At 47.4% G+C, this 20,373-nt stretch overlaps 1 protein-coding gene across 1 annotated transcript in view; it reads left to right on the top strand.

Moving 5' to 3' along the window:
• The window catches only part of LOC143808311 (ceruloplasmin-like), a 168,944-nt gene that overhangs the window by 73,146 nt on the left and 75,425 nt on the right, over positions 1–20,373 (top strand). Inside the window, exon 8 of the mRNA XM_077290829.1 lies at positions 6,345–6,491. Coding sequence (XP_077146944.1) covers positions 6,345–6,491 — 147 coding nt within the window. The remainder of the gene's footprint in view (positions 1–6,344; positions 6,492–20,373) is intronic.

The raw sequence follows: 20,373 nt of genomic DNA, 5'->3' as shown, positions 1-20,373 counted from the left end.
ACATTTAATAAAACAATTTAACAATAAAGTCCAAAAGAGGGGGTGTGGTCCTCGAAGCCCCAAAACCTAATCTTAAGTATCCACAGCCCACTGTGGCCCCAGGTCAAGTCTTACCCCCAGCCGCTATGCACCAGCTCGGGAGCAGATGATAACCAACCTGTCCGAACCACTAAACAATTGACGGGTCCCTTGATTAACCCTTCCGTAGGATTGAACAGACCCCGTCCAACCAAAATTCCTTAGGGGAGTCCAGGACCTCGTGAGATCCCCCCTACCAATCCACCATTTCCATTTCCACCAACTTCGAGGACCTTCCCCCCCACGCCACCAACATGAATGTTCTGACCACTCAAACATTCATGTCCCCCCACACTTTCAAAGCTGTCTCGATACCTTCCTGTATTGCCAAGCACCACATATCCGTGCCCACTGCGTTTAAATGGACGCCATCCGCTCTCCAATAACTTCCTTCACCGGATTCCAAATCCACGTGCCTAACTACCACCGCGCCATTCCTTCCCATAAAACGAGAGACTGCTTTATTTAACTTAATCCTTTATTAACCCCCCCCCACTGATCTTGCTCCTCGCCATACCTTCCTCGGGATAATATCGGACCAAACTACCACCACTTTTGGAAACATCGCCCACAGCCTTAGCATGTCAAACTTAATGTCTTTTATCAACTCTCTGCAAGGCCTCTTACCCAGATCATTCCCTCCTAAATGTATTACAACTATGTCAGGAACACGGTCCAACCGGACGAAATGATGAAATTCAGACAAAAACTGACCTCAAACCATCCCTCTTTTACCAATCCACCGTAGGGTTGCCGATTCCTGAGGAAAGCCCAATAGACGCCCCGACGGGCGCACCGCAGCCCTCAACGCTGCCCAGAAGACAAATGAGTGTCCCATAATCCAAATTAACCGATGATGATGATCTGCAACAGAAAAAGGAGGGGAGACAAACATCTCAGATCAGGTTTGGCCGAACATAAGACCGAAATCTCTCGGATTCCCAGCGACCAATTTTCTTTATGACATCCTCATACAAACCTAATCTAGCAGCTTCCGTTGCTGCCCCAATCCTGAACGAATGACCATTATATTCCGCGGCTGGTAAACCCCCTTTCTCCAAACAACGTCTAAAAACAGCTATAAATTGGAACCGGGACAAAAAGGAGCCGTCAGCATGAACCAACAACGGTTCCCTTAAGGACCCCCTGTGTTGCATAAAATTCCTCAAACAAAACACCGGACACAAGGGAGAACCCCGAACCTCAAACAGTACAACTTTACAACCTCTCCCATTCATGACTGTTTTTGAGGAGCGAAGGAACACCACCACCCTATCGTCATAGACGTCCACGTCTTCCTTCAGCAAGCCCCCACTCATAAATCTGGACGCGCCAAAAAACACCAAAGAAAACGCGGCACTAAGCAAATCAATTTCCCATGCAGAAGAGCATATGACCGATAATTTTATTCCAATTATCAGCAACACTTCATATGAAACAGGCCGCCTGCAGTCAACTGACTTCCTCCCTCTCTTCATACCTCTTACCACTTGCCGCACCAAAAATGATTTGGTTTCATCCGTCACTCCTCTGACTTTAAAGCCAAATGATAACCCCGCCATGAACTTTCCCAGTTTGGATACTGACCAGCCTGACTCCCAGCCATGACCCAACAACAACAACAATTTACTCTCGTCCTCAATCTCAGTGCTGATTGATGCCCTCCAAGCCTCCCAAATATTCCATGCTTGGCCGTACTGCCTCCAAGACCTGTCTGCCAATGACCTAGAAAAAAGATGCCTCAAGGCCCGCAAGGCAGGTTCCATGATTCCGCTGGACACTCCATGCCCTGCGAATCCGACTCCGAGCGACGCTCCAACTGTGAACAAAAAAGAGAATCAGCAACAGAGTTAAAATAGCCGAAACCAACTTCCGCTACAATCCATAAATTAAATTTCAAACCTACAAACACCAAGTGCTGCAGTACTTTCACGACTGCCAGTGATGCCGACGATAGAGTATTCATCGCCACCACTGCACCTGCATGTTCACAAAGAAAATGGATTTTTCGGTTTTGAACCATCTCCCCCCACCGAGCCAGCGCTACCACCCTGGGGAACAACTGAAGCAAAGTGCGGTTTGACACCAAACCCGAATCACTCCATGACTGAGGCCACATCGACACCATCGAGTCGCCGCAAAAATACAGACTGAAACCGCTGCTTTCATCAAACTTGATGAACAAACCCAAAACATCAGCATCCACAATTGGGCAAATCCAAATTGAACGACCATTATAATTCTCCAAAAACTGTTCCCACACTTTCAAATCATCTCTCATCTCCTTTTTTAATCTGATAAAATGCAGAGGGGATTTTACCCCCGACGTCGCCAACGATAGCCGCCGACAAAAAACACGACCCATCGGCAAAATCCTGCACGCAAAATTCAGTTTGCCTAATAAGGACTGTACTTCCTTCAAAGTTAATTTACGTGCACTCGCTGCTCTCCCTACCTCAGCCTTCAAAGCCGTCACTTTTTCTTCTGGCAATCTGCACTCCATAGCCATTGTATCGATCTCGATCCCTAAAAAACTGAGTGAAACAACCAGCCCAACTGTCTTGTCAGCCGCTAAAGGAATCCCAAATTTTTGAGCCATTCTCTCCATGGTATGCAATAAAATTGAACAGTCGGCTGCCTGTGCTGGACCAATAAATAACAAGTCGTCGAGATAATGGATACAGGAGTTTAAACAAGAAACATCCTTAACCACCCATTCTAAAAACGTACTAAGGCTACTTTCACACACAGCATATTTGCTGCGTATTTTTACGCGCGTGTATTTTGCTGCTGCTTTACCTGCGTTTTTTTACGCAGGCAAAAAACGCAGCTGCTTTCACACACTGCGTTTTTTGCTACGTTTTTTGCAGCTGCGTTTTTTTCAGCATTGTGTACTGAAAATAAAGTTTGTTTGAAAAAAAAAAAAAAAGGGGGAAAAAAAAAGAGTCATTGAGGTCATTTCCTGTCTTTATGACTCAGAATACAATACACACTGGAGTTAACATCATGTCGATTCTGCCAGCTGCAATGGCCTTGAGCCAAAGACGCCTCAGCAAGCGGAACAGACATCAGCTGGGGTTTACTAACCCCACTGTCACTAACCCCAGGTTACTAGGGCAGGCGTCAGTCAGACGCCCCCCCCTCGTAACCCTGTACGGTAAAAGTAAATAAAGACAGACACAGAAAAAATATTTTAATCAAAATAAACAGGCAAGAAGTCTTTATTTGATTCTAATTTAACTCCATCATAGTTACCTGCATCCGTAGCATCCCCGACTCTGCTTCATCAGTTCACGGGGCTGAGAAATCAAATTCATGACTTCTCAGCCCCGTGACAGACCTGGAATGAGCTTCCAGCGCCTGCGATCAGCTGACTATCAGCTGACCGGCCGGGACATCAGCTGGTTTGTCGGTATACCGATCAATCACATGAACGGCCGGGACATCCCCAGCAGCCCCACGTTTATGCTCATTCTGTTGAAGTACTCCATGCTGCTTCACTGGGGGGCGGGGGCTTCCCTCTTCCTGTCCGACGTCACGTCCGGTCCTGGGTGTCAACCCCTCCGTACAAAGACGCCGACACCCAGGACAAAGGCGCTGTGTGTGGACGGTAATATGGGGCCCTATGGGGATACGCAGACACGCCGCTGCGTAAAGAATTGACATGTCAATTCTTTTTACGCCGGCGTGTTTGCAGACAAAAGCGCGGCGTTTTTTTGCGGTGTGTCTGAACGGCAAAGTGAATTTCTCATTCACTTTGCCGGCAGACGAAAATGACATTGCGCATTTTTGAAAAGCGCCCGCAAAATAGCGCTCAAAAATGCGCTATGTCTGAAAGGAGCCTAAAAGTTTCAAAGTATGCACACGAAAGCGAACAACCCAACGGAAGACAACGATCCACAAAGTATCCTTTATCCCAAAAACAACCTAACAAATGCATGCTCTCTGGGTGCACTGGTAATAAACGAAATGCTGCTTTTCAATATCTGTTTTTGCTAGTAGTGCCCCTTTTCCACATAATCTCACCCAGTCTACAGCCGCATCAAATGACATATATAAAACCGAACACAACTGAGGATCAATCCCGTCATTCACTGATGAACCTTTTGGGAATGATAAATGATGAATAAGTCTAAATTTATTGGGCTCTTTTTTCAGAACTACCCCAAGTGACGAAACTCTCAGGTTACTGAAAGGGGCCGATTCGAAGGGACCGGCCATCCTGCCCAAGGTGACCTCCTTTTTCAACTTTTTCGAGACCACGTCTGGAAACTGCAAAGCCGATTTTAACCCCTTCATGACCTTGGGATTTTCCATTTTTCCGTATTCGTTTTTCACTCCCCTCCTTCCCAGAGCCATAACTTTTTTATTTTTCCATTAATATGGCCATGTGATGGCTTATTTTTTGCGGGACGAGTTGTACTTTTGAACAACATCATTGGTTTTACCATGTCGTGTACTAGAAAACGGGAAAAAAATTCCAAGTGCGGTGAAATTGCAAAAAAAGTGCAATCCCACACTTGTTTTTTGCTTGGCTTTTTTGCTAGGTTCACTAAATGCTAAAACTGACCTGCCATTATGATTCTCCAGGTCATTACGAGTTCATAGACACCTAACATGACTAGGTTATTTTTTACCTAAGTGGTGAAAAAAAATTCCAAACTTTGCTAAAAAAGAAAAAAAATGGCGCCATTTTCCGATACTCGTAGCGTCTCCATTTTTCATGATCTGGGGTCGGTTGAGGGCTTATTTTTTGCGTGCCGAGCTGGCGTTTTTAATGATACCATTTTGGTGGAGATACGTTCTTTTGATCGCCCGTTATTGCATTTTAATGCAATGTCACGGCGACCAAAAAAGCGTAATTCTGGCGTTTCGGATTTTTTTCTCATTACGCCGTTTAGCGATCAGGTTAATGCTTTTTTCTTATTGATAGATCGGGCGATTCTGAACGCGGTGATACCAAATATGTGTAGGTTTGATTTTTTTTTATTGATTTATTTTGATTGGGGCGAAAGGGGGGTGATTTAAACTTTTATGTTTTCTTTATTTTTTTCACATTTTTTTTAACTTTTTTTTTTACTTTTGCCATGCTTCAATAGCCTCCATGGGAGGCTAGAAGCAGGCACAACTCGATCACCCCTGCTACATAACAGCGATCATCAGATCGCTGCTATGCAGCAGAAAATCAGGTGTGCTGTGAGCGCCGACCACAGGGTGGCGCTCACAGCTACCGGCGATCAGTAACCATAGAGGTCTCAAGGACCTCTATGGTTACAATACTGAAGCATCGCCGACCCCCGATCATGTGACAGGGGTCGGCGATGACGTCATTTCCGGCCGCCCAGCCGGATGCGGTAGTTAAATGCCGCTGTCTGCGTTTGACAGCGGCATTTAACTAGTTAATAGCGGCGGGTGAATCGCGATTTCACCCGCCGCTATTGCGGGCACATGTCAGCTGTTCAAAACAGCTGACATGTCCCGGCTTTGATGCGGGCTCACCGCGGAGCCCTGCATCAGAGCAGGGGACCTGACGTCGGACGTACCATCCCGTCCGACGTCAGCAAGGGGTTAAATTCTTTTTTGACAACCTAATCTCTTGTTCAATAAATGGGATCCTAAAACCGTCCCTCAACAACAATGCCGCCGCTACGTCAGGGTACCTATTTAGATAAGCTTCCATCTCTTCCAGTCGAACTGGAGTCACCCCTTTTTTCAATTGTATCACTTCCCTTCTGCCTGCTTCCCCGAAAACATTTTGCAGCCCCGTGCGTTCCCCCACAAGATGAGCATTCATGCCTAAACTTACATTTTCCCCCGAATCTACAGTTCCCTTCATTAAAGGAGAAACACAGTCCTTTTTGCATAGCCACTGAGTGTCCTGACTGCCCTGAACCCCCAGTGCCCCCCTGAAAAGGCTGACCCGACCTAGAAGGAATCATCACCTTCATCCATAATGCAATATCCTTGTGGTCCCATCTAATACTAGGTCGAACCGCTTTACGCTGGCGAAACTGTTCGTCGTATCTTAACCAGCCTTGTCCCCCATAGACCCTATACGCCTCACCTATTGCATCCATGTAACAAAATAGGCCTGAACAATTCTTTCTGTGTCTTTCCGTGGCAAAGCCAGGTGTCAGAGGTCAATAGGCCCCAGAACACATCTCTACTGGAACTATTTCAGGGATGCGACTTAACAGTCAAAATATATAAAACTATACATGATTAGAGAATGTAATAACCTCTAATTTTCACGTATTGTTTATTAGGGCCAGTACTCTTGGCAGAAGTAGGAGACACCTTTGAGGTCACATTTAAAAACAATGCAAGTCGCCCATACAGCATCCAAGCTCATGGGGTGAACTATCAAAAAGCCATGGAAGGCGCTCTCTATAACACAGGCGACAATGCTGAAGGTAAATATAAAGTGTATATGTATTGTTAGGAATCATTTCTGTGTCTCTTCCAGCTATGTTGAACTATTGTCTAAAGTGATTAAAAAGCATGTAGATATTCATTTTCATTGATGACATAAAAATGATAGATATTGCAATTGTTTGACTATTTCACTACTTTTACAATTATCTGGGTCACTCAAAATCAATGATTTTCGACTTAAAGGGGTTGTCTAGTCTTCTTAAATTGTTAAAAATGCAACATGCATGTAAAAGCAAGCAACTTTGCAATTAACCTCTTGTTAAAATCCTCTCTACTCTCAATGAAAGGGATGATTTATTTTATAATTTGTTATTTGTTGCCTAGGGTACCAGCCACCTCTGCAGTCTATCAGCAGTGGCCACTAACCTAGGTAGAAGCGCTGCACTTAACAAGCTCTTTGCAATAGAGCATGAAAAATCTGCTCTGAAGTTGCCTAGATCAATAGATTTGCTTCTGCACTCTTCCAGTGCTGCAGAGGCAAAGCTGTCTCTGCTTGGAGCATCAGAGGAGAGGAAACTTTGGGCTAGTGGCTCAGCCAAGCCACTGGTCCACACTGTCAATCATCAGGACTGTACCACCCCCTAGCAATCAGGTACATGAAAGGCAGAGAAATGTTGCAATCACATCCTGACCCTAGAAGTTGCTACAACCCATTTGATAAAAATGTTTATTTGGCTTGTCTGTGCGACGCCCACCAGGGCCGTGGGGTACTCGGAACCGGGTCAGACAGTTCTTTAGGGAAGTCACGGGGCCATGACCCAACTCCATGGCCCTGAGTGTGCAATAAAGATGATGCAAAGGGGGAAAAATTATATGGGGTTGAATCGTGACGCCACCCGTGGTGTTCGGCAAAGGATGGCCGACGCTGCGGTTCAGGTCCACTGGGGCCGATGGTGACGCAGCAAAGATGGTACAGCTCCCCATGGGTAGAGCGAGCCCAAGGGCAGTTATAGGGTTAGTACAGGGCAGGTGACGCAGTAAATAATTATGAGGACACAGCGGGGTGCAGTCATCACACTTTGATTACAGTCTCCAGGTTACAATCACCAGCCGGGTGCTGTGTCCTCCGAGTTGGTGGTACAGCCAGCTCTCAGGTAGTGCCTGTTTGTTAGGGAATCCCCGCATGTGTTGTGGCTGTCTAACAGCCACGGGGATTTTAACATATTATCTGAGCACATCCAAGATACTTGGTAACACGTTATCCCAGTGTTCACTCATCACTATTAGTGATCCTATTTTTAAGAATATAATCAGAAAGTATCTCTGTAAGGCTGGAGTCACACTACCGTATAATACGGACGTATAATAAAAAAATTGCATAGCACTCAGACCAATGTTAATCCATGGGGCAGCTCCCATCGTCAGTTTTTTTTCTCTGCCGTATTAGACGTGTGAGTGAAATCGCAGAATGCTGCGATTGTCCGCCTATCTCAGCCAAGAAACGCCAATGCAAGTCTATTGGTGCTATAAAAAGATCGGACCATCAGTGTAACTTACGAGAAATACGCAGCAGTGTCCTACACAAAAGCCGGCAATTCAGTGCGGTGTACAGTAAAATCACACTAAACAGGTTATGTCATTGACACCTATATATATATATTTAATACAGAGCTAGATATCAGAATAGCCGGTAATTCAATTGCCGGCTTTTGCTAAATCCTTACCGAACCCGACAGGATATGAGACATGGTTTACATACAATAAACCATTTCATATCCGTTAGATTTTTATATATCCCTCACTAATAATGTTAGAAGTGTTTGTGTGTAAAATTTTGGAGCTGTAGGTGTTAAATGAAAGGGTTATTTCATGGGCAAAACTGGCGTGGGCTCCCACGCAATTTTCTCCGCCAGGGAGTGAAAGCCAGTGACGGAGGGCAGATACTAAAAGCCTAGAGAGGGACCATGGTTATTGCCCCCCCCCTGCTAAAACCATCTGCCCCAGCCACCCAAGAAAAGGCGCATCTGTAAATGCACCTATTCTGGCACGCAGCCTCTCTCTTCCCACTGCCCTGTGGCATTGGAATATGGGGTAATAACCTTGCTATTGAAAGGTGACATTAAGCCAAGTTAATAATGGAGAGGTGTCAATAAGACACCTATCCATTATTAAGCCACTAGTCTGAAAGGGTTAAAAATACACACACACATTAAGAATAAAGTATTTTACCGTATATACTCGAGTATAAGCCGACCCGAGTATAAGCCGACCCCCCTAATTTTGCCACAAAAAACTGGGAAAACGTATTGACTCGAGTATAAGCCTAGGGTGGGAAATGCAGCAGCTACCGGTAAATGTCAAAAGTAAAAATAGATACCAATAAAAGTAAAATTAATTGAGATATCAGTAGGTTAAGTGTTTTTGAATATCCATATTGAATCAGGAGCCCCATATAATGCTCCATACAGTTCATGATGGGCCCCATAAGATGCTCCATACAAAATATGCCCCATATAATGCTGCATAAAGGTTGATGGTCCCATAAGATGCTCCACACATTATCGCCCATTAAGATGCTCCGCACATTATGCCCATAAGATGCTCCACACCTTATACCCCAAGAGATACTCCACACATTATGCCCCATAAGATGCTCCATACATTATGGCCCCATACGATGCTCCATACATTGTGGCCCCATAAGATGCTCCATACATTATGGCCCCATACAATGCTCCATACATTATGGCCCCATACGATGCTCCATACATTGTGGCCCCATAAGATGCTCCATACATTATGGCCCCATACGATGCTCCATACATTGTGGCCCCATAAGATGCTCCATACATTGTGGCCCCATATGATGCTCCATACATTGTGGCCCCATGAGATGCTCCATACATTATGGCCCCATGAGATGTTCCATACATTGTGGCCCCATATGATGCTCCATATATTGTGGCCCCATATGATGCTCCATACATTGTGGCCCCATGCGATGCTCCATACATCGTGGCCCCATGAGATGCTCCATACATTGTGGCCCCATATCATGCTCCATACATTGTGGCCCCATATCATGCTCCATACATTGTGGCCCCATACGATGCTCCATACATTGTGGCCCCATAAGATGCTCCATACATTGTGGCCCCATAAGATGCTCCACACACTTGCCCCATATGCTGTTGCTGCGATTAAAATAAAAAAAATCACATACTCACCTCTCTTCGCTCAGGCCCCTGGCACTTGCAATAGTCACCTTCCTCGTTCCACGCGCCGCTCTGTCTTCCATCCTCTGCACTGACTGTTCAGGCAGAGGGCGGCGCACACTCTAATCGCATCATCGCGCCCTCTGACCTGAACAGTAAGTGCACAGGATGGAAGACAGAGCAGCACGCAGCGGTGGAACGAGGAAGGTGACTATCGCGCAATGCTCACCTCCTCTGATATACTCACCTGCTCCTGGCGCGGTCCCTGGCAGCGTCTCACTGTCAGATGGAGCCGGCGGCATCTTCCTATGTTCAGCGGTCACATACCTCTCATTAAAGTAATGAATATGCGTCCATATTCATTACTTTAATGAGCGGTACCACGTGACCGCTGAACACAGGAAGAGCTGCCCGGAGACCACCGGACATGCAGGGACCGCGCCAGGAGCAGGTGAGTATGTTAAAGCGCCACTCCCCCGCCAACTCCCCTCCCCCCCGCTGACAATGACTCGAGTATAAGCCGAGAGGGTCACTTTCAGCCCAAAAAAGTGGGCTGAAAATCTCGGCTTATACTCTAGTATATACGGTAATGAAAGAAATAAACACACAGGTTTTTAATGTCTCTTTCTTTTGAGTACCTGTTCTGCGGGTGACAAGGTAACTGCAGGGGCGTGGCGATTATAATTTCTTTCCTGCCTCTGTCTTGCTTGGGACAAACTTTTCTCTATGCAATCTTGCACTTTGCGGTTTTGCTGCTGCCGCTCTGTATCCCAGTCTACATCTGGTGATGTTGTTTCAAGTATTAGAACTCCCATGTCGAAGTCAATGGGTAACTTGCCATAGGTCTCGCTCTCATCAGGTAAAAGGATGTACAGTTGGTGGAGTTCACTGGGATAAGGTTATATAGAGCTACCAAGTCCTGCAACTTCTCTGGCCACTGATTTTGCTCTTCCAGGGGCAAGGTCTTCAACAGGTCGATTACTGCATGGCTCATTTTCTTGCACATGTAATTTGTCTGCGGATGGTACGGCGTCGTCCTGATTTTCTTGCAACTCCTGGAACACTTCCGCCTCAAAGGCTGGGCCCTGGTCGGTGACCACTTGTTCAGGGTAACCGTGCGGTCAACAAAAATGTTCTTGAAACGCTTTGGCTGCTGTCTTTGCTGTTTGGTCTTTGACAGGCACTACTACCAGGAACCTTGAGTAATGGTGCACTATGGTCAGAGCATAGGTGTAGCCAGTCCTGCTCGGAGTCAACTTCACATAATCCAAAGCTACCAGTTCAAGCAGCTGCTTCGTGATGATCGGCTGTAATGGGGCCCTCTGGCTGTTATGGTCTTTCCTGCGCAGGTTGCATGGGCCACATTCTTGGCACCACCTCTCAATGGCTTTCCTCATGCCAATCCAGCAGAATCTCTCACGAAGTAGGACCTCCAGCTTCTTCCACCCGAAATGTCCTGCTCCATCGTGGTATGCCTCTAAGACCATAGACACATAACGATTTGGGACTACCACTTGCCAGACCAGTTCATGTGTGCGCGAGTTGATGTTCCTCCAACACAGCTTACCCTCATAGATAAACAGCTTGCCCTTCTTCCATAACTGTTGCGATTCCTGTGGAGCATCTGGGCCAGGGTGCGAGTCAGCTTGTGTCAGCAACTCCTTTACTAGACGGACTGCCGGGTCATTATCCTGCATCTCTGCCCATCCATAGTGGGGCAATGGGTTAAACGTGGCATCTTGCACAACTTAGCGCTTGTCCATCACGCAATGGGAGCACTGGGCTGCCCCGTGGAGGTGGAAGGCTGGTAACTCGATTTCTTCTAGCTCTTCCGGGTCTTCTCCCTCATCTGGTAAATTGGGCATCCTGGACAGCGCATCAGCATTAGTGTTCTTATGCCCCGCTCGGTACGTGATGGTAAACTCGTAGTTGGACAGCCGGGCCATCCATCGCTGTTCCAATGCACTTAGGCTTTGCGGTTTCCAAGTGAGTCAGTGGATTATTGTCCATGAAGACGCTAAACTTCGCTGAAGCCAAGTAGCGCTTGAATCACTCGGTCACAGCCCAGACTATGGCGAGAAACTCCAACTTGAAGGTACTATAGTTGTAGGGGTTCCTTTCAGTGGGACGAAGCTTCCTGCTGGCATAGGCAATCATTCTCTCTCTGCCTTTCTGCACTTGTGAGAGTACTGCTCCCAATCCCGCATTGCTGACATCAGTGTAAAGTATGAATGGTTGGTCATAGTCAGGGTAGGCCAGAACTTCATCTCCTGTGAGAGCCAACTTCAACCGGGTGAAAGATTCTTCTAGCCTGCTGTTCCACTCGAATGGAGGATTCTTGTTCTTGGCCTTCTTGGATTGGCCCACTAGAAGGTCTTGCAGGGGTGTGGCTATCTTGGTGACGCCCTTGATGAATCTCCGGTAGTAACCTACCAACCCGAGGAACTGCCGTACTTCATGAATGGTGTTGGGTTTTGCCCAGTCCCTGATAACAGTGACTTTGTCAGCATCTGGTGCCATGCCTTCAGTGCTTACTACCTGGCCTAGGTACTGCACCTTGGCAACAGGTGGCTTCACTTTCAGGCCAAATTTGGACAGGGCTTCGAACACCTTGGCCAGGTGCTTCAGGTGGTCTTCATAGGTTTTAGAGAAGACGATGATGTCATCCAGGTACAACAGAACGGTTTCGAAGTTTTTATGTCCTAAGCAGCATTCCATTAATCACTGGAACGTTCCCGATGCATTGCAGAGCCCGAATGGCATGCAGTTGCATTTGCAGGGGACCACAGATGTCGTAAACGCTGTCTTGTCTCTATCCGCCTCTGCCACGGGAACCTGCCAATACCCACTGGTGAGATCTAAGGTGGAGAAATAGTTAGCGGATTTCAGTGCAGCTGATGACTCCTCAATTCTGGGTAACGGGTAGGCGTCCTTATGTGTAATGCAGTTAATCTGCCTGTAGTCAACACACATCCTTATTGCACAATCTTTATTTCTAACGAGGACTAACAGAGCTGCCCAGGGGCTACAACTGTCTCTGATCACCCCAGCCTCCTTCATCTCCCGTTACATACCCTTGGCACATTGATAGTGAGCTGGAGGTACAGGCCGGTACCTCTCTTTAATGGGCGGATGATCTCCAATGGGGATATGGAGTTGGACCCCTTTTACCTGCCCAAAGTCTAGAGGGTGTTTGCTAAAACCCGCTCATATTCTTGGACCACTCGGTAAACTCCATGCTTTTGGTGCAAAGGGGTGGAGTCAATGCCTATCTGCAGCTTCTGACACCAATCCTCCAGCCGTTCTGCAGAGCCAATGTCCTCCGTCTAGTCAGACGGGACAAAGGGTTCTACTGCCTGTATTGCGTTGTTACTGACAGTGAACAGCTTAGCAAGGGTGGGGTATCAGGGTACATGAACCTCTTTTTCCCCACAATTCAGGACGAGTATCGGTATCCTCCCCTTTCGGACATCGACTACCCCTATGGCTGTCATGATGGTGGGCCTACTATCAGAGGACACGGGTTCTATGAGGGCCTGGTAGTCTTGACCCTTGAGGCCTTGCTGATCGACACCAGATTAACATTTCACTCCTAGGGGGTATTGCAATGGGAATTGGATCACTCACTCTGACACTGCCGACTTCTCCACGAGACAGCTCTACCTGTTGTCTCTGCATCAGGGCTTTGATCTCTTTTTGCAGGACACGCTGCTCATCAGAACTGGCAGTTTCGGCTACCTGCTGCAATAAAACAACCTCGCCAAGACAATTTTCTATCACATTGGTACCTAGGGTCATCATTAGGTTACATTCTTGCCGATCCAATATCTACGATTATCAGACCTTGGGCTTTCAACTCTACTCACTCCACCTTAATGGTCACCTTCTTAAACCCCACTTGTAGCAAAGGCTGATCATAGCTGGAGTGGTGACTATTGTCAGATCATTATCTGGACTGCAGGTAATATCAGAGTCAGCCCAGTACCGTTTGTAAAGACTATATGGCATAGTAGTCACCTGGGAGCCAGTGTCCAAGTAAAGCATTCATCAGGATGCCATCAATCACGATGGGCAGGACCAGCCGTCCTCCAACATACTTGTCTTGCCAACTTTGTGGGTCTGGTCGTCTTACTCCAGGGGGTTGGCCCTCTGCCCCAGGGGTTGCACATTAAAATTGCAGAATCTTGCGATGTGCCCAGCCTTGTTGCAGCGGCAACAGATGGGCTGTCCGTCCTCGTTGTAGCAATCGCTGTCTCTCCCTCTGGTCGGAGGGATCCTCTTCCGCCGTTGCCACAGGGCGTCATCTGGACTGAAGACCAGCTGGATCTTCTCCTTTGGGGACACTTGCATGGACTGCAGGGTTTTGGTTAGTGCAGCCACACTTTTGGTCAGCTTCTGGACCTGGAGACTTAGGGTATGTGTCCACGTTCAGGATTGCATCAGGATTTGGTCAGGATTTTTCATCAGTATTTGTAAGCCAAAACCAGGAGTGGAACAATTAGAGGAAAAGTATAATAGAAACATATGCTCCACTTTTTCATTTATCACCCACTCCTGGTTTTGGCTTACAAATACTGATAAAAAATCCTGACCAAATCCTGATGCAATTCTGAACGTGGACACATACCCTTAGGTCTGCAGAGGAGTTATAATCTAGGGTCTGCGCATCGGTCTCTACGAGGGCCTGGGGAAAGGATGCCGCTTCCTAGTGGTATGTAATTGCTGGGTGCCTAGATGGCGCTGTGCCGCTGGGATTTTTTCACGCAGCACCCGGATGGCCCTATCTTTAAAGTGCGCAAAGTTCAGGTCAGGGTTTTGTAGGGCCATGATGCGCAGCAGTGTCCTGTGGGTGTTGGACAGGAGTCCTTCAATAAACTGCTCCTTTAGCAATCTATCCTCATCTTTCACGCTGTCGGGGTCAACCTGCTTCATGGCCGCAGTGTCTCCTGAAGATTAAGGGCATAGTCCTGTATACTGTCCTGCACCCTTTGTTTACACCCAAAGAATCTCGTTTTTATCTCTGCTGCAGTGCGGGTGTCAAAGGTGTCCTTCAGCCTGGCCAACATTTGCTTAACAGTTCTTTTATCTGTGTCCTGCCAGGACTTTACCTCCCTCTGGGCCGCACCAGTTAACTGGCCAGTAAGGATGCTGACTCTCAGACAGGGGGTACACTTCAAACAAACTACATAGTCTCTCCTTGAAATCGCTCAGGGTGTGCAACTTTCCTGAGTACTGTGGTAAGCAGGCCGATCCCGGTATGTATGGCATTGATAGTGACATTATGGGGGCTATGGTTGCTGCAGGATCTCCACCCAGATTGGACATTTTCCTCCCACCTAGTGAACCTTAAACAGGTTCTGCGTATCGTTACTGTAGTAGGCGGCTGTTCCAAAGGCGACGCCGATTTAGCTCCTGAGGGTGTCCAAGTCGGGGCCTCCTGCTCCCCGCCGGCTCACGTCCGAGCACGTGGCAGGACTTCTCTTCGCACCCTTACTTTTGGACTCCACCCACGACGACACACCCCATCTGCTTCCCGCACGCCGTGCGGCGTTATAATGGTGGCTATCATACATTTCAATAAAGTCTATGGCACACAGGACCCGGTGGCACCGGGTTACGAAATCCTCTTCGTGACGCCAAAATGGAGTGCCCGCTAGGGCCGTGGGGTACTCGGGCTGGGTCCGATGGTTCTTCAGGGGGTTGTCACGGCAGCAGTGACCTGGTCTGTGGCCCTGGGCGTCCAATATAATTAATGAAATGAAGGGGAAATAAAGTATATAGGGAGTATATGTGATGCCACCTGTGGTGTTTGGCAATGGATGGCCGACGCTGCTTAAGGAGACCTCTGGGGCCAATGGTGATGCAGCTAGAATGATTCTGCTCCCCACAGGTGGAGCGAGGCCCCAGATCTACTGGTATAGTTGGGAAATGACTGGAGGACACAAGGATTGCAGTTTCCTTTACCTTTACTTGTTAGTTTCAGGTGCAATCTAGGGCACAGGTAACAGGTGATGATGGGGTCCGGGCAGCCTGGAAGCAACTTAGGATCCACCTAGCCAGGTGGGTTTGGAGGCCTTCCTTCTGCGCTATTCTCTTAGGTCCTTGTGGCTTTAAACTCTGCTCAAGTTCCTCTCCTGCATGTTGCTCCTAATCTGTATGGCAGACAGCATGAGCCTATCACGGGCACTGCCTTTTTTACTGGAAGCCCCTACTCTTGGTCTGCTGTGGTGCCTCCGGATTTTCAGTGTGGCCAGGGAGCTTGCAGTTCCCTGCCCTCCAGATTCAGCTGTTGGGGCGTACAGCACCCACCCAGCCAAGGACTCTGGCCTCCTCTTTGTCAGCGCTCTCTTCTGGGGTGAGCTTGGTTACAGCTCCACTCCCCAGGATCTCCTCGACTTCTCTCAGACTACTCACTAGACTGACTAACCCCACCTCCAGGCCAAAACTTAAAGGGAAGCTCCCCTGAAACCGGGTGTTAGAGCTCCCCCTTCTGGTCTGGAGTAAGGAAAGTGTTGGATGCTGGTATCACCTGGTACGGGGATGCCTCTTTGCTTCCAGGCATGACATCACCTCCTGTGAGGGAGGCAATGCCACTATGGCAACCAGAATCCTGGGGTGCCACAATAACATGAAACTGCTGACAAGTTACCTTAATTTCTTGTGATAACTTTGAATTAATGTTTCATATCCGCTTTTTGCTGGATCTTATATTGATGTAAGGGTCACATGGGCAAAGATATTCTGCTGCAATCTCAAACACCCGTGAAACAGGTTCCTCTGGGTATGTAATGTTATTTGATGCTGTTTCCCACTTGGGCTGCATACCCTCAGATGTACCAGGAACCCCAGGTGTTGCAGGTGTTGTGAATTACAAGGAAGGAATCAGTTCTGTTTATAAAAATAAATTTAACTTTACTGATGGGTCGGATAAAACTTGTGTACAGTAGGCAGCAAGTAGTAAGCTTGCTCTGTTATTCACAGTGGGTTTCATGTAGAAGCGCATCACTTGCAAATAACATTTCAACAATACAGCATGAATAACTCGAATCCTCCATTTCATCTATCTGTCTTTCGCTGTTCACAGCCCACTTCCATGCAGAACCGTTGCCTCGGCCTCGCAAGTCCAGTATTTTTTCACTAACGATCACAGATCTAGCTCAGTGTATGTTCCCACGGTCAGTATACTTTGCAGGTTGAATGCTGCGTACATCCGCTGCGTCCAGCCCGCAGCGACCAGATGTTACAGCATAGCGGATGGGATTTCATGAAATCCCATCTCAACTATGCGTGCACGGACGCCTCAGGCTTCCCTGCAGAGACGGACATGCGGCGCGTCTTTCCAGACCGCAGCATGTATATTTATCTTGAGGAGACGCTCAGTCTCCGCAATATAAGTATCACCAGTCAAATGTATAGGGCAGTGGTCCCCAACCTTTCTGACCTTGAGAGCCACATTCAGCTCTGCAAGAGGGTCGCGAGCCACATCCAGCTCTTGCTCCCCTCACAGTAGTGGCAACCAAAGCCCCCATTATGGGTATAATGATAACCAAAGCTTTTCCACACAAATCACCCCAAAGCAGTATACCACATGTGGCTCCCAAGCTACAGGTTGGGGACCCCTGGTATAGGGCGTGGTGATTCTGCACGGTTCATTGAACACATGTGGAATTACCTGCGTTCAAAAGCCAGCAGCACTTTGGATGGAGCGGACATGTGCTGCGTCCAAAGTGCTGCCGTTTACTGACCATGGGAACATACCCTAAAACATAATCTGTTCAGCCCCACTTCACCTGTGCTGTCTCAGGGTCCCCCACAAACCCACAGCTCTACCTCCTAGGTTTATGAACGCATCCACTACAGTTGTCACAGTTTCTAGGCATCCAAGAATGTCTTTTCGTTAGAGGTGGGTGAACCCGAACTTAAAAGTTTGAGGTTCCTACCAGACAGTTAATGTCTAGTGGTTAACGCCGAACACGAACTTTTCCCAGAAGTCCATTGCAATGTTCTGAATTCCGGAGAGAGAGAAAGACAATTTTCCAGCTCAAAAGTTTGGATCCTCATTGCTTTCAATGGGGTTCGGGCTATTGTTCAAGTTCGGGTAAAGTTCTGGAACCCAAACCGAACTTTGGAATAAAGTTCAGGTAGGGTACCAGAACCCAAACTTCCACAGGTCCGCTCATCTCTACTCGTAGTATTGACATCCAAACTGCCTCCTATCCAGTAATAGTTGAAGGTTTGCTACTTCAAAAAAATCTCTTAGTTTCCATATACCCAGTATGCAGCTAAAGTTCTTGTTTTCCTGTCTGTCTGTCTGTTCACTCCAAACTCTGACTCACTCTAGCCAGGAAATAACTCTCTTCTTAAAGGGAATCTGTCAGTAAGGTCAACCCTCCTAAACCAGCTATATGGGCATGTAAGTAATAGGAAGCTGAATAAAATGATGCCTTGATATCTGCAATCTGATGTTTTGGGCTAGTTTCACACTAGCGTATGGGAGGGCTGCGGATGGCAGCATACTTCCTCCCTTCTTCCTCCCTGAAACCCCGCCTACACTCCACCTACTTCTCCTTACGTCCTGCGGTGCCCTGCGTACCTATCTTTATCATTGGGTACGTACACTATTTGTGGACGCATCCGCATGCATCGTTTGCAGGCTGCGCCGACCGCAGCAAAGTGCAACATGTTGCGTTCAGCGCAGCATCTAAATGGCACATGTGGAGGCATCCGCAAACAGCGTACGTCCCTGTGTACCCAATGAAAAAGATAGATACACAGGGCACTGCAGGATGCAAGGAGAAGTAGGCAGAGCAAAGGCGGGGTTTCAGGGAGGAAGAAGGGAGGAAGTACACTGCCATCCGTAGCCCTCTCGTACGCTAGTGTGAAACCAGCCTTATTCCAGATAAACACTTGTTTTTCTTATTTGTAAATGAGCTGTTCAGTACTATGGGCCGGACACTGATCTGTATGAGAATCTGCCTCCAGAACATATTTTAAGCAAAATGTGACATTTCCAGTTTGATATGTAATGGCCACTCTCTGCTCTCCTGATCTCACTGCAGAGCTGTATGTGACTATAACTTGAGATGGGCGAAAGCCGCGAAACTGACTGGTAAAGTTCAGGGTCCGTACCAAACACCTAGTGTTCATGCACGCATCCCGAACACAGACTTCTCCAGGAAGACCATGTTACTGTTCGGATTCAGCAACTCAAACATTGGGTGTTTCCCACACTGTCATCTTCATGACAGTGAGAGAAACACCAGCGGCTCTGATCAGCGGTAAGATCATTACCACAGGTCAGAGAGCCGCGGTTCCCACGCTGACAGTATGAGCCAGCAGCTCTGACGGTGGTAAAAAAGGTACTGACAGTCGCTGGTGTAGGCTGATAAGAGAGTACTACTCTTAACAGCCTACGCCTGCTGTCGCTGATGACAGCAAGATCAGGTGCCGCTGATGGGAGTATTCATCAGCCCAGCGCCTGTGTTATAAATAAATGAAAAAAAATATGACGTGAGGTCTCTTCTTTTTTTGATAATCAGAACATGCAACACTGACAGCTGCGTTCTGCAACCCTCAGGAGTCAGCTTAATCATGGCTGGTTATCAAGAATAGAGGCTGGTTAACAAGAATAGAGGGGTCTCACTCTATTTTTTAAATTATTTTAATAAGGATTTTATTGTGGCTGGGTCTTTTTGCAATCTATCTATGGTGTTAGTTATAGCCGCCTCTCCATTGCTAAACCCTGGGCTTGATGTCAACTACCAATAAAAAGCTGACATCAACCCCAGAGCTATTGCCCCACTTGTTATCGCACCAGGGCAAGTGGGAAGAGCATGGCTAAGTGCCAGATTTGGTGCATTTTACTGATGCTCCATTTCTGAGATGGCTGAAAGTTGATGATTTTAGTCTTGGAAGGGGCCAATACTCATGGCCCTTTCATAGACTATTAACCCCTTTCTGCCAGCTGACGGAATAGTACTTCAGCTGGCTGTATCCCCCACTTTGAGGTGGGCTCCGACATTGAGACCACCTTAAAGTCGCGACATGTCAGCTGTTTTCAACAGCTGACATGTGCCCACAATGGACGCGAGCAGAATCGCAATCTACTAGTGCCCATTAACTGGTTAAATGCCGCTGTCAAACTCCGACAGCGGCATTTAACAAGCGCTGCCAGCCGCGCAGCCAGAAGTACGCGCACTGCTGACCCAGTCACGTGAACGGGGGTCATCGGTGCATTGCCATCACAACCAGAGGTCTCTTCGAGACCTCAATGGTTGTTGATGGCAGATTGCTAGGAGCGCCACCCTGTGGTCGACGCTCATAGCAAGCCTGTAATTCTGCTACATAGAGGTGATCTGTGCATCACCTCTATGTAGCAGAGGCGATCGAGTTGTGGCAGCTTCTAGCCTCCTATGGAGGATATTGAAGCATGCCAAAATTAAAACAAAGTGTTTAAAACTATAAAAAAATATAAAAGTTCAAAACACCCCCCTTTCCCCCCAATCAAAATAAAACCATTAAAAAAAAAGTACACATTTGGTATCGCCGCGTTCAGAATCGCCCGATCTATCAATTAAAAAAAAACGATTAACCTGATAACTAAACGGCATAGTGAGAACAAAAAATGAAAACGCCAAAATTAAGTTTCTTTGGTCGCCGAGACATTGCATTAAAATGCAATAGCGGGCGATCAAAAGAACATATC

Source organism: Ranitomeya variabilis, chromosome 2 (genome assembly GCF_051348905.1).
Source record: "Ranitomeya variabilis isolate aRanVar5 chromosome 2, aRanVar5.hap1, whole genome shotgun sequence".
NCBI lineage: Eukaryota > Metazoa > Chordata > Amphibia > Anura > Dendrobatidae > Ranitomeya > Ranitomeya variabilis.
This window is presented reverse-complemented; position numbering and strand designations above follow the sequence as displayed.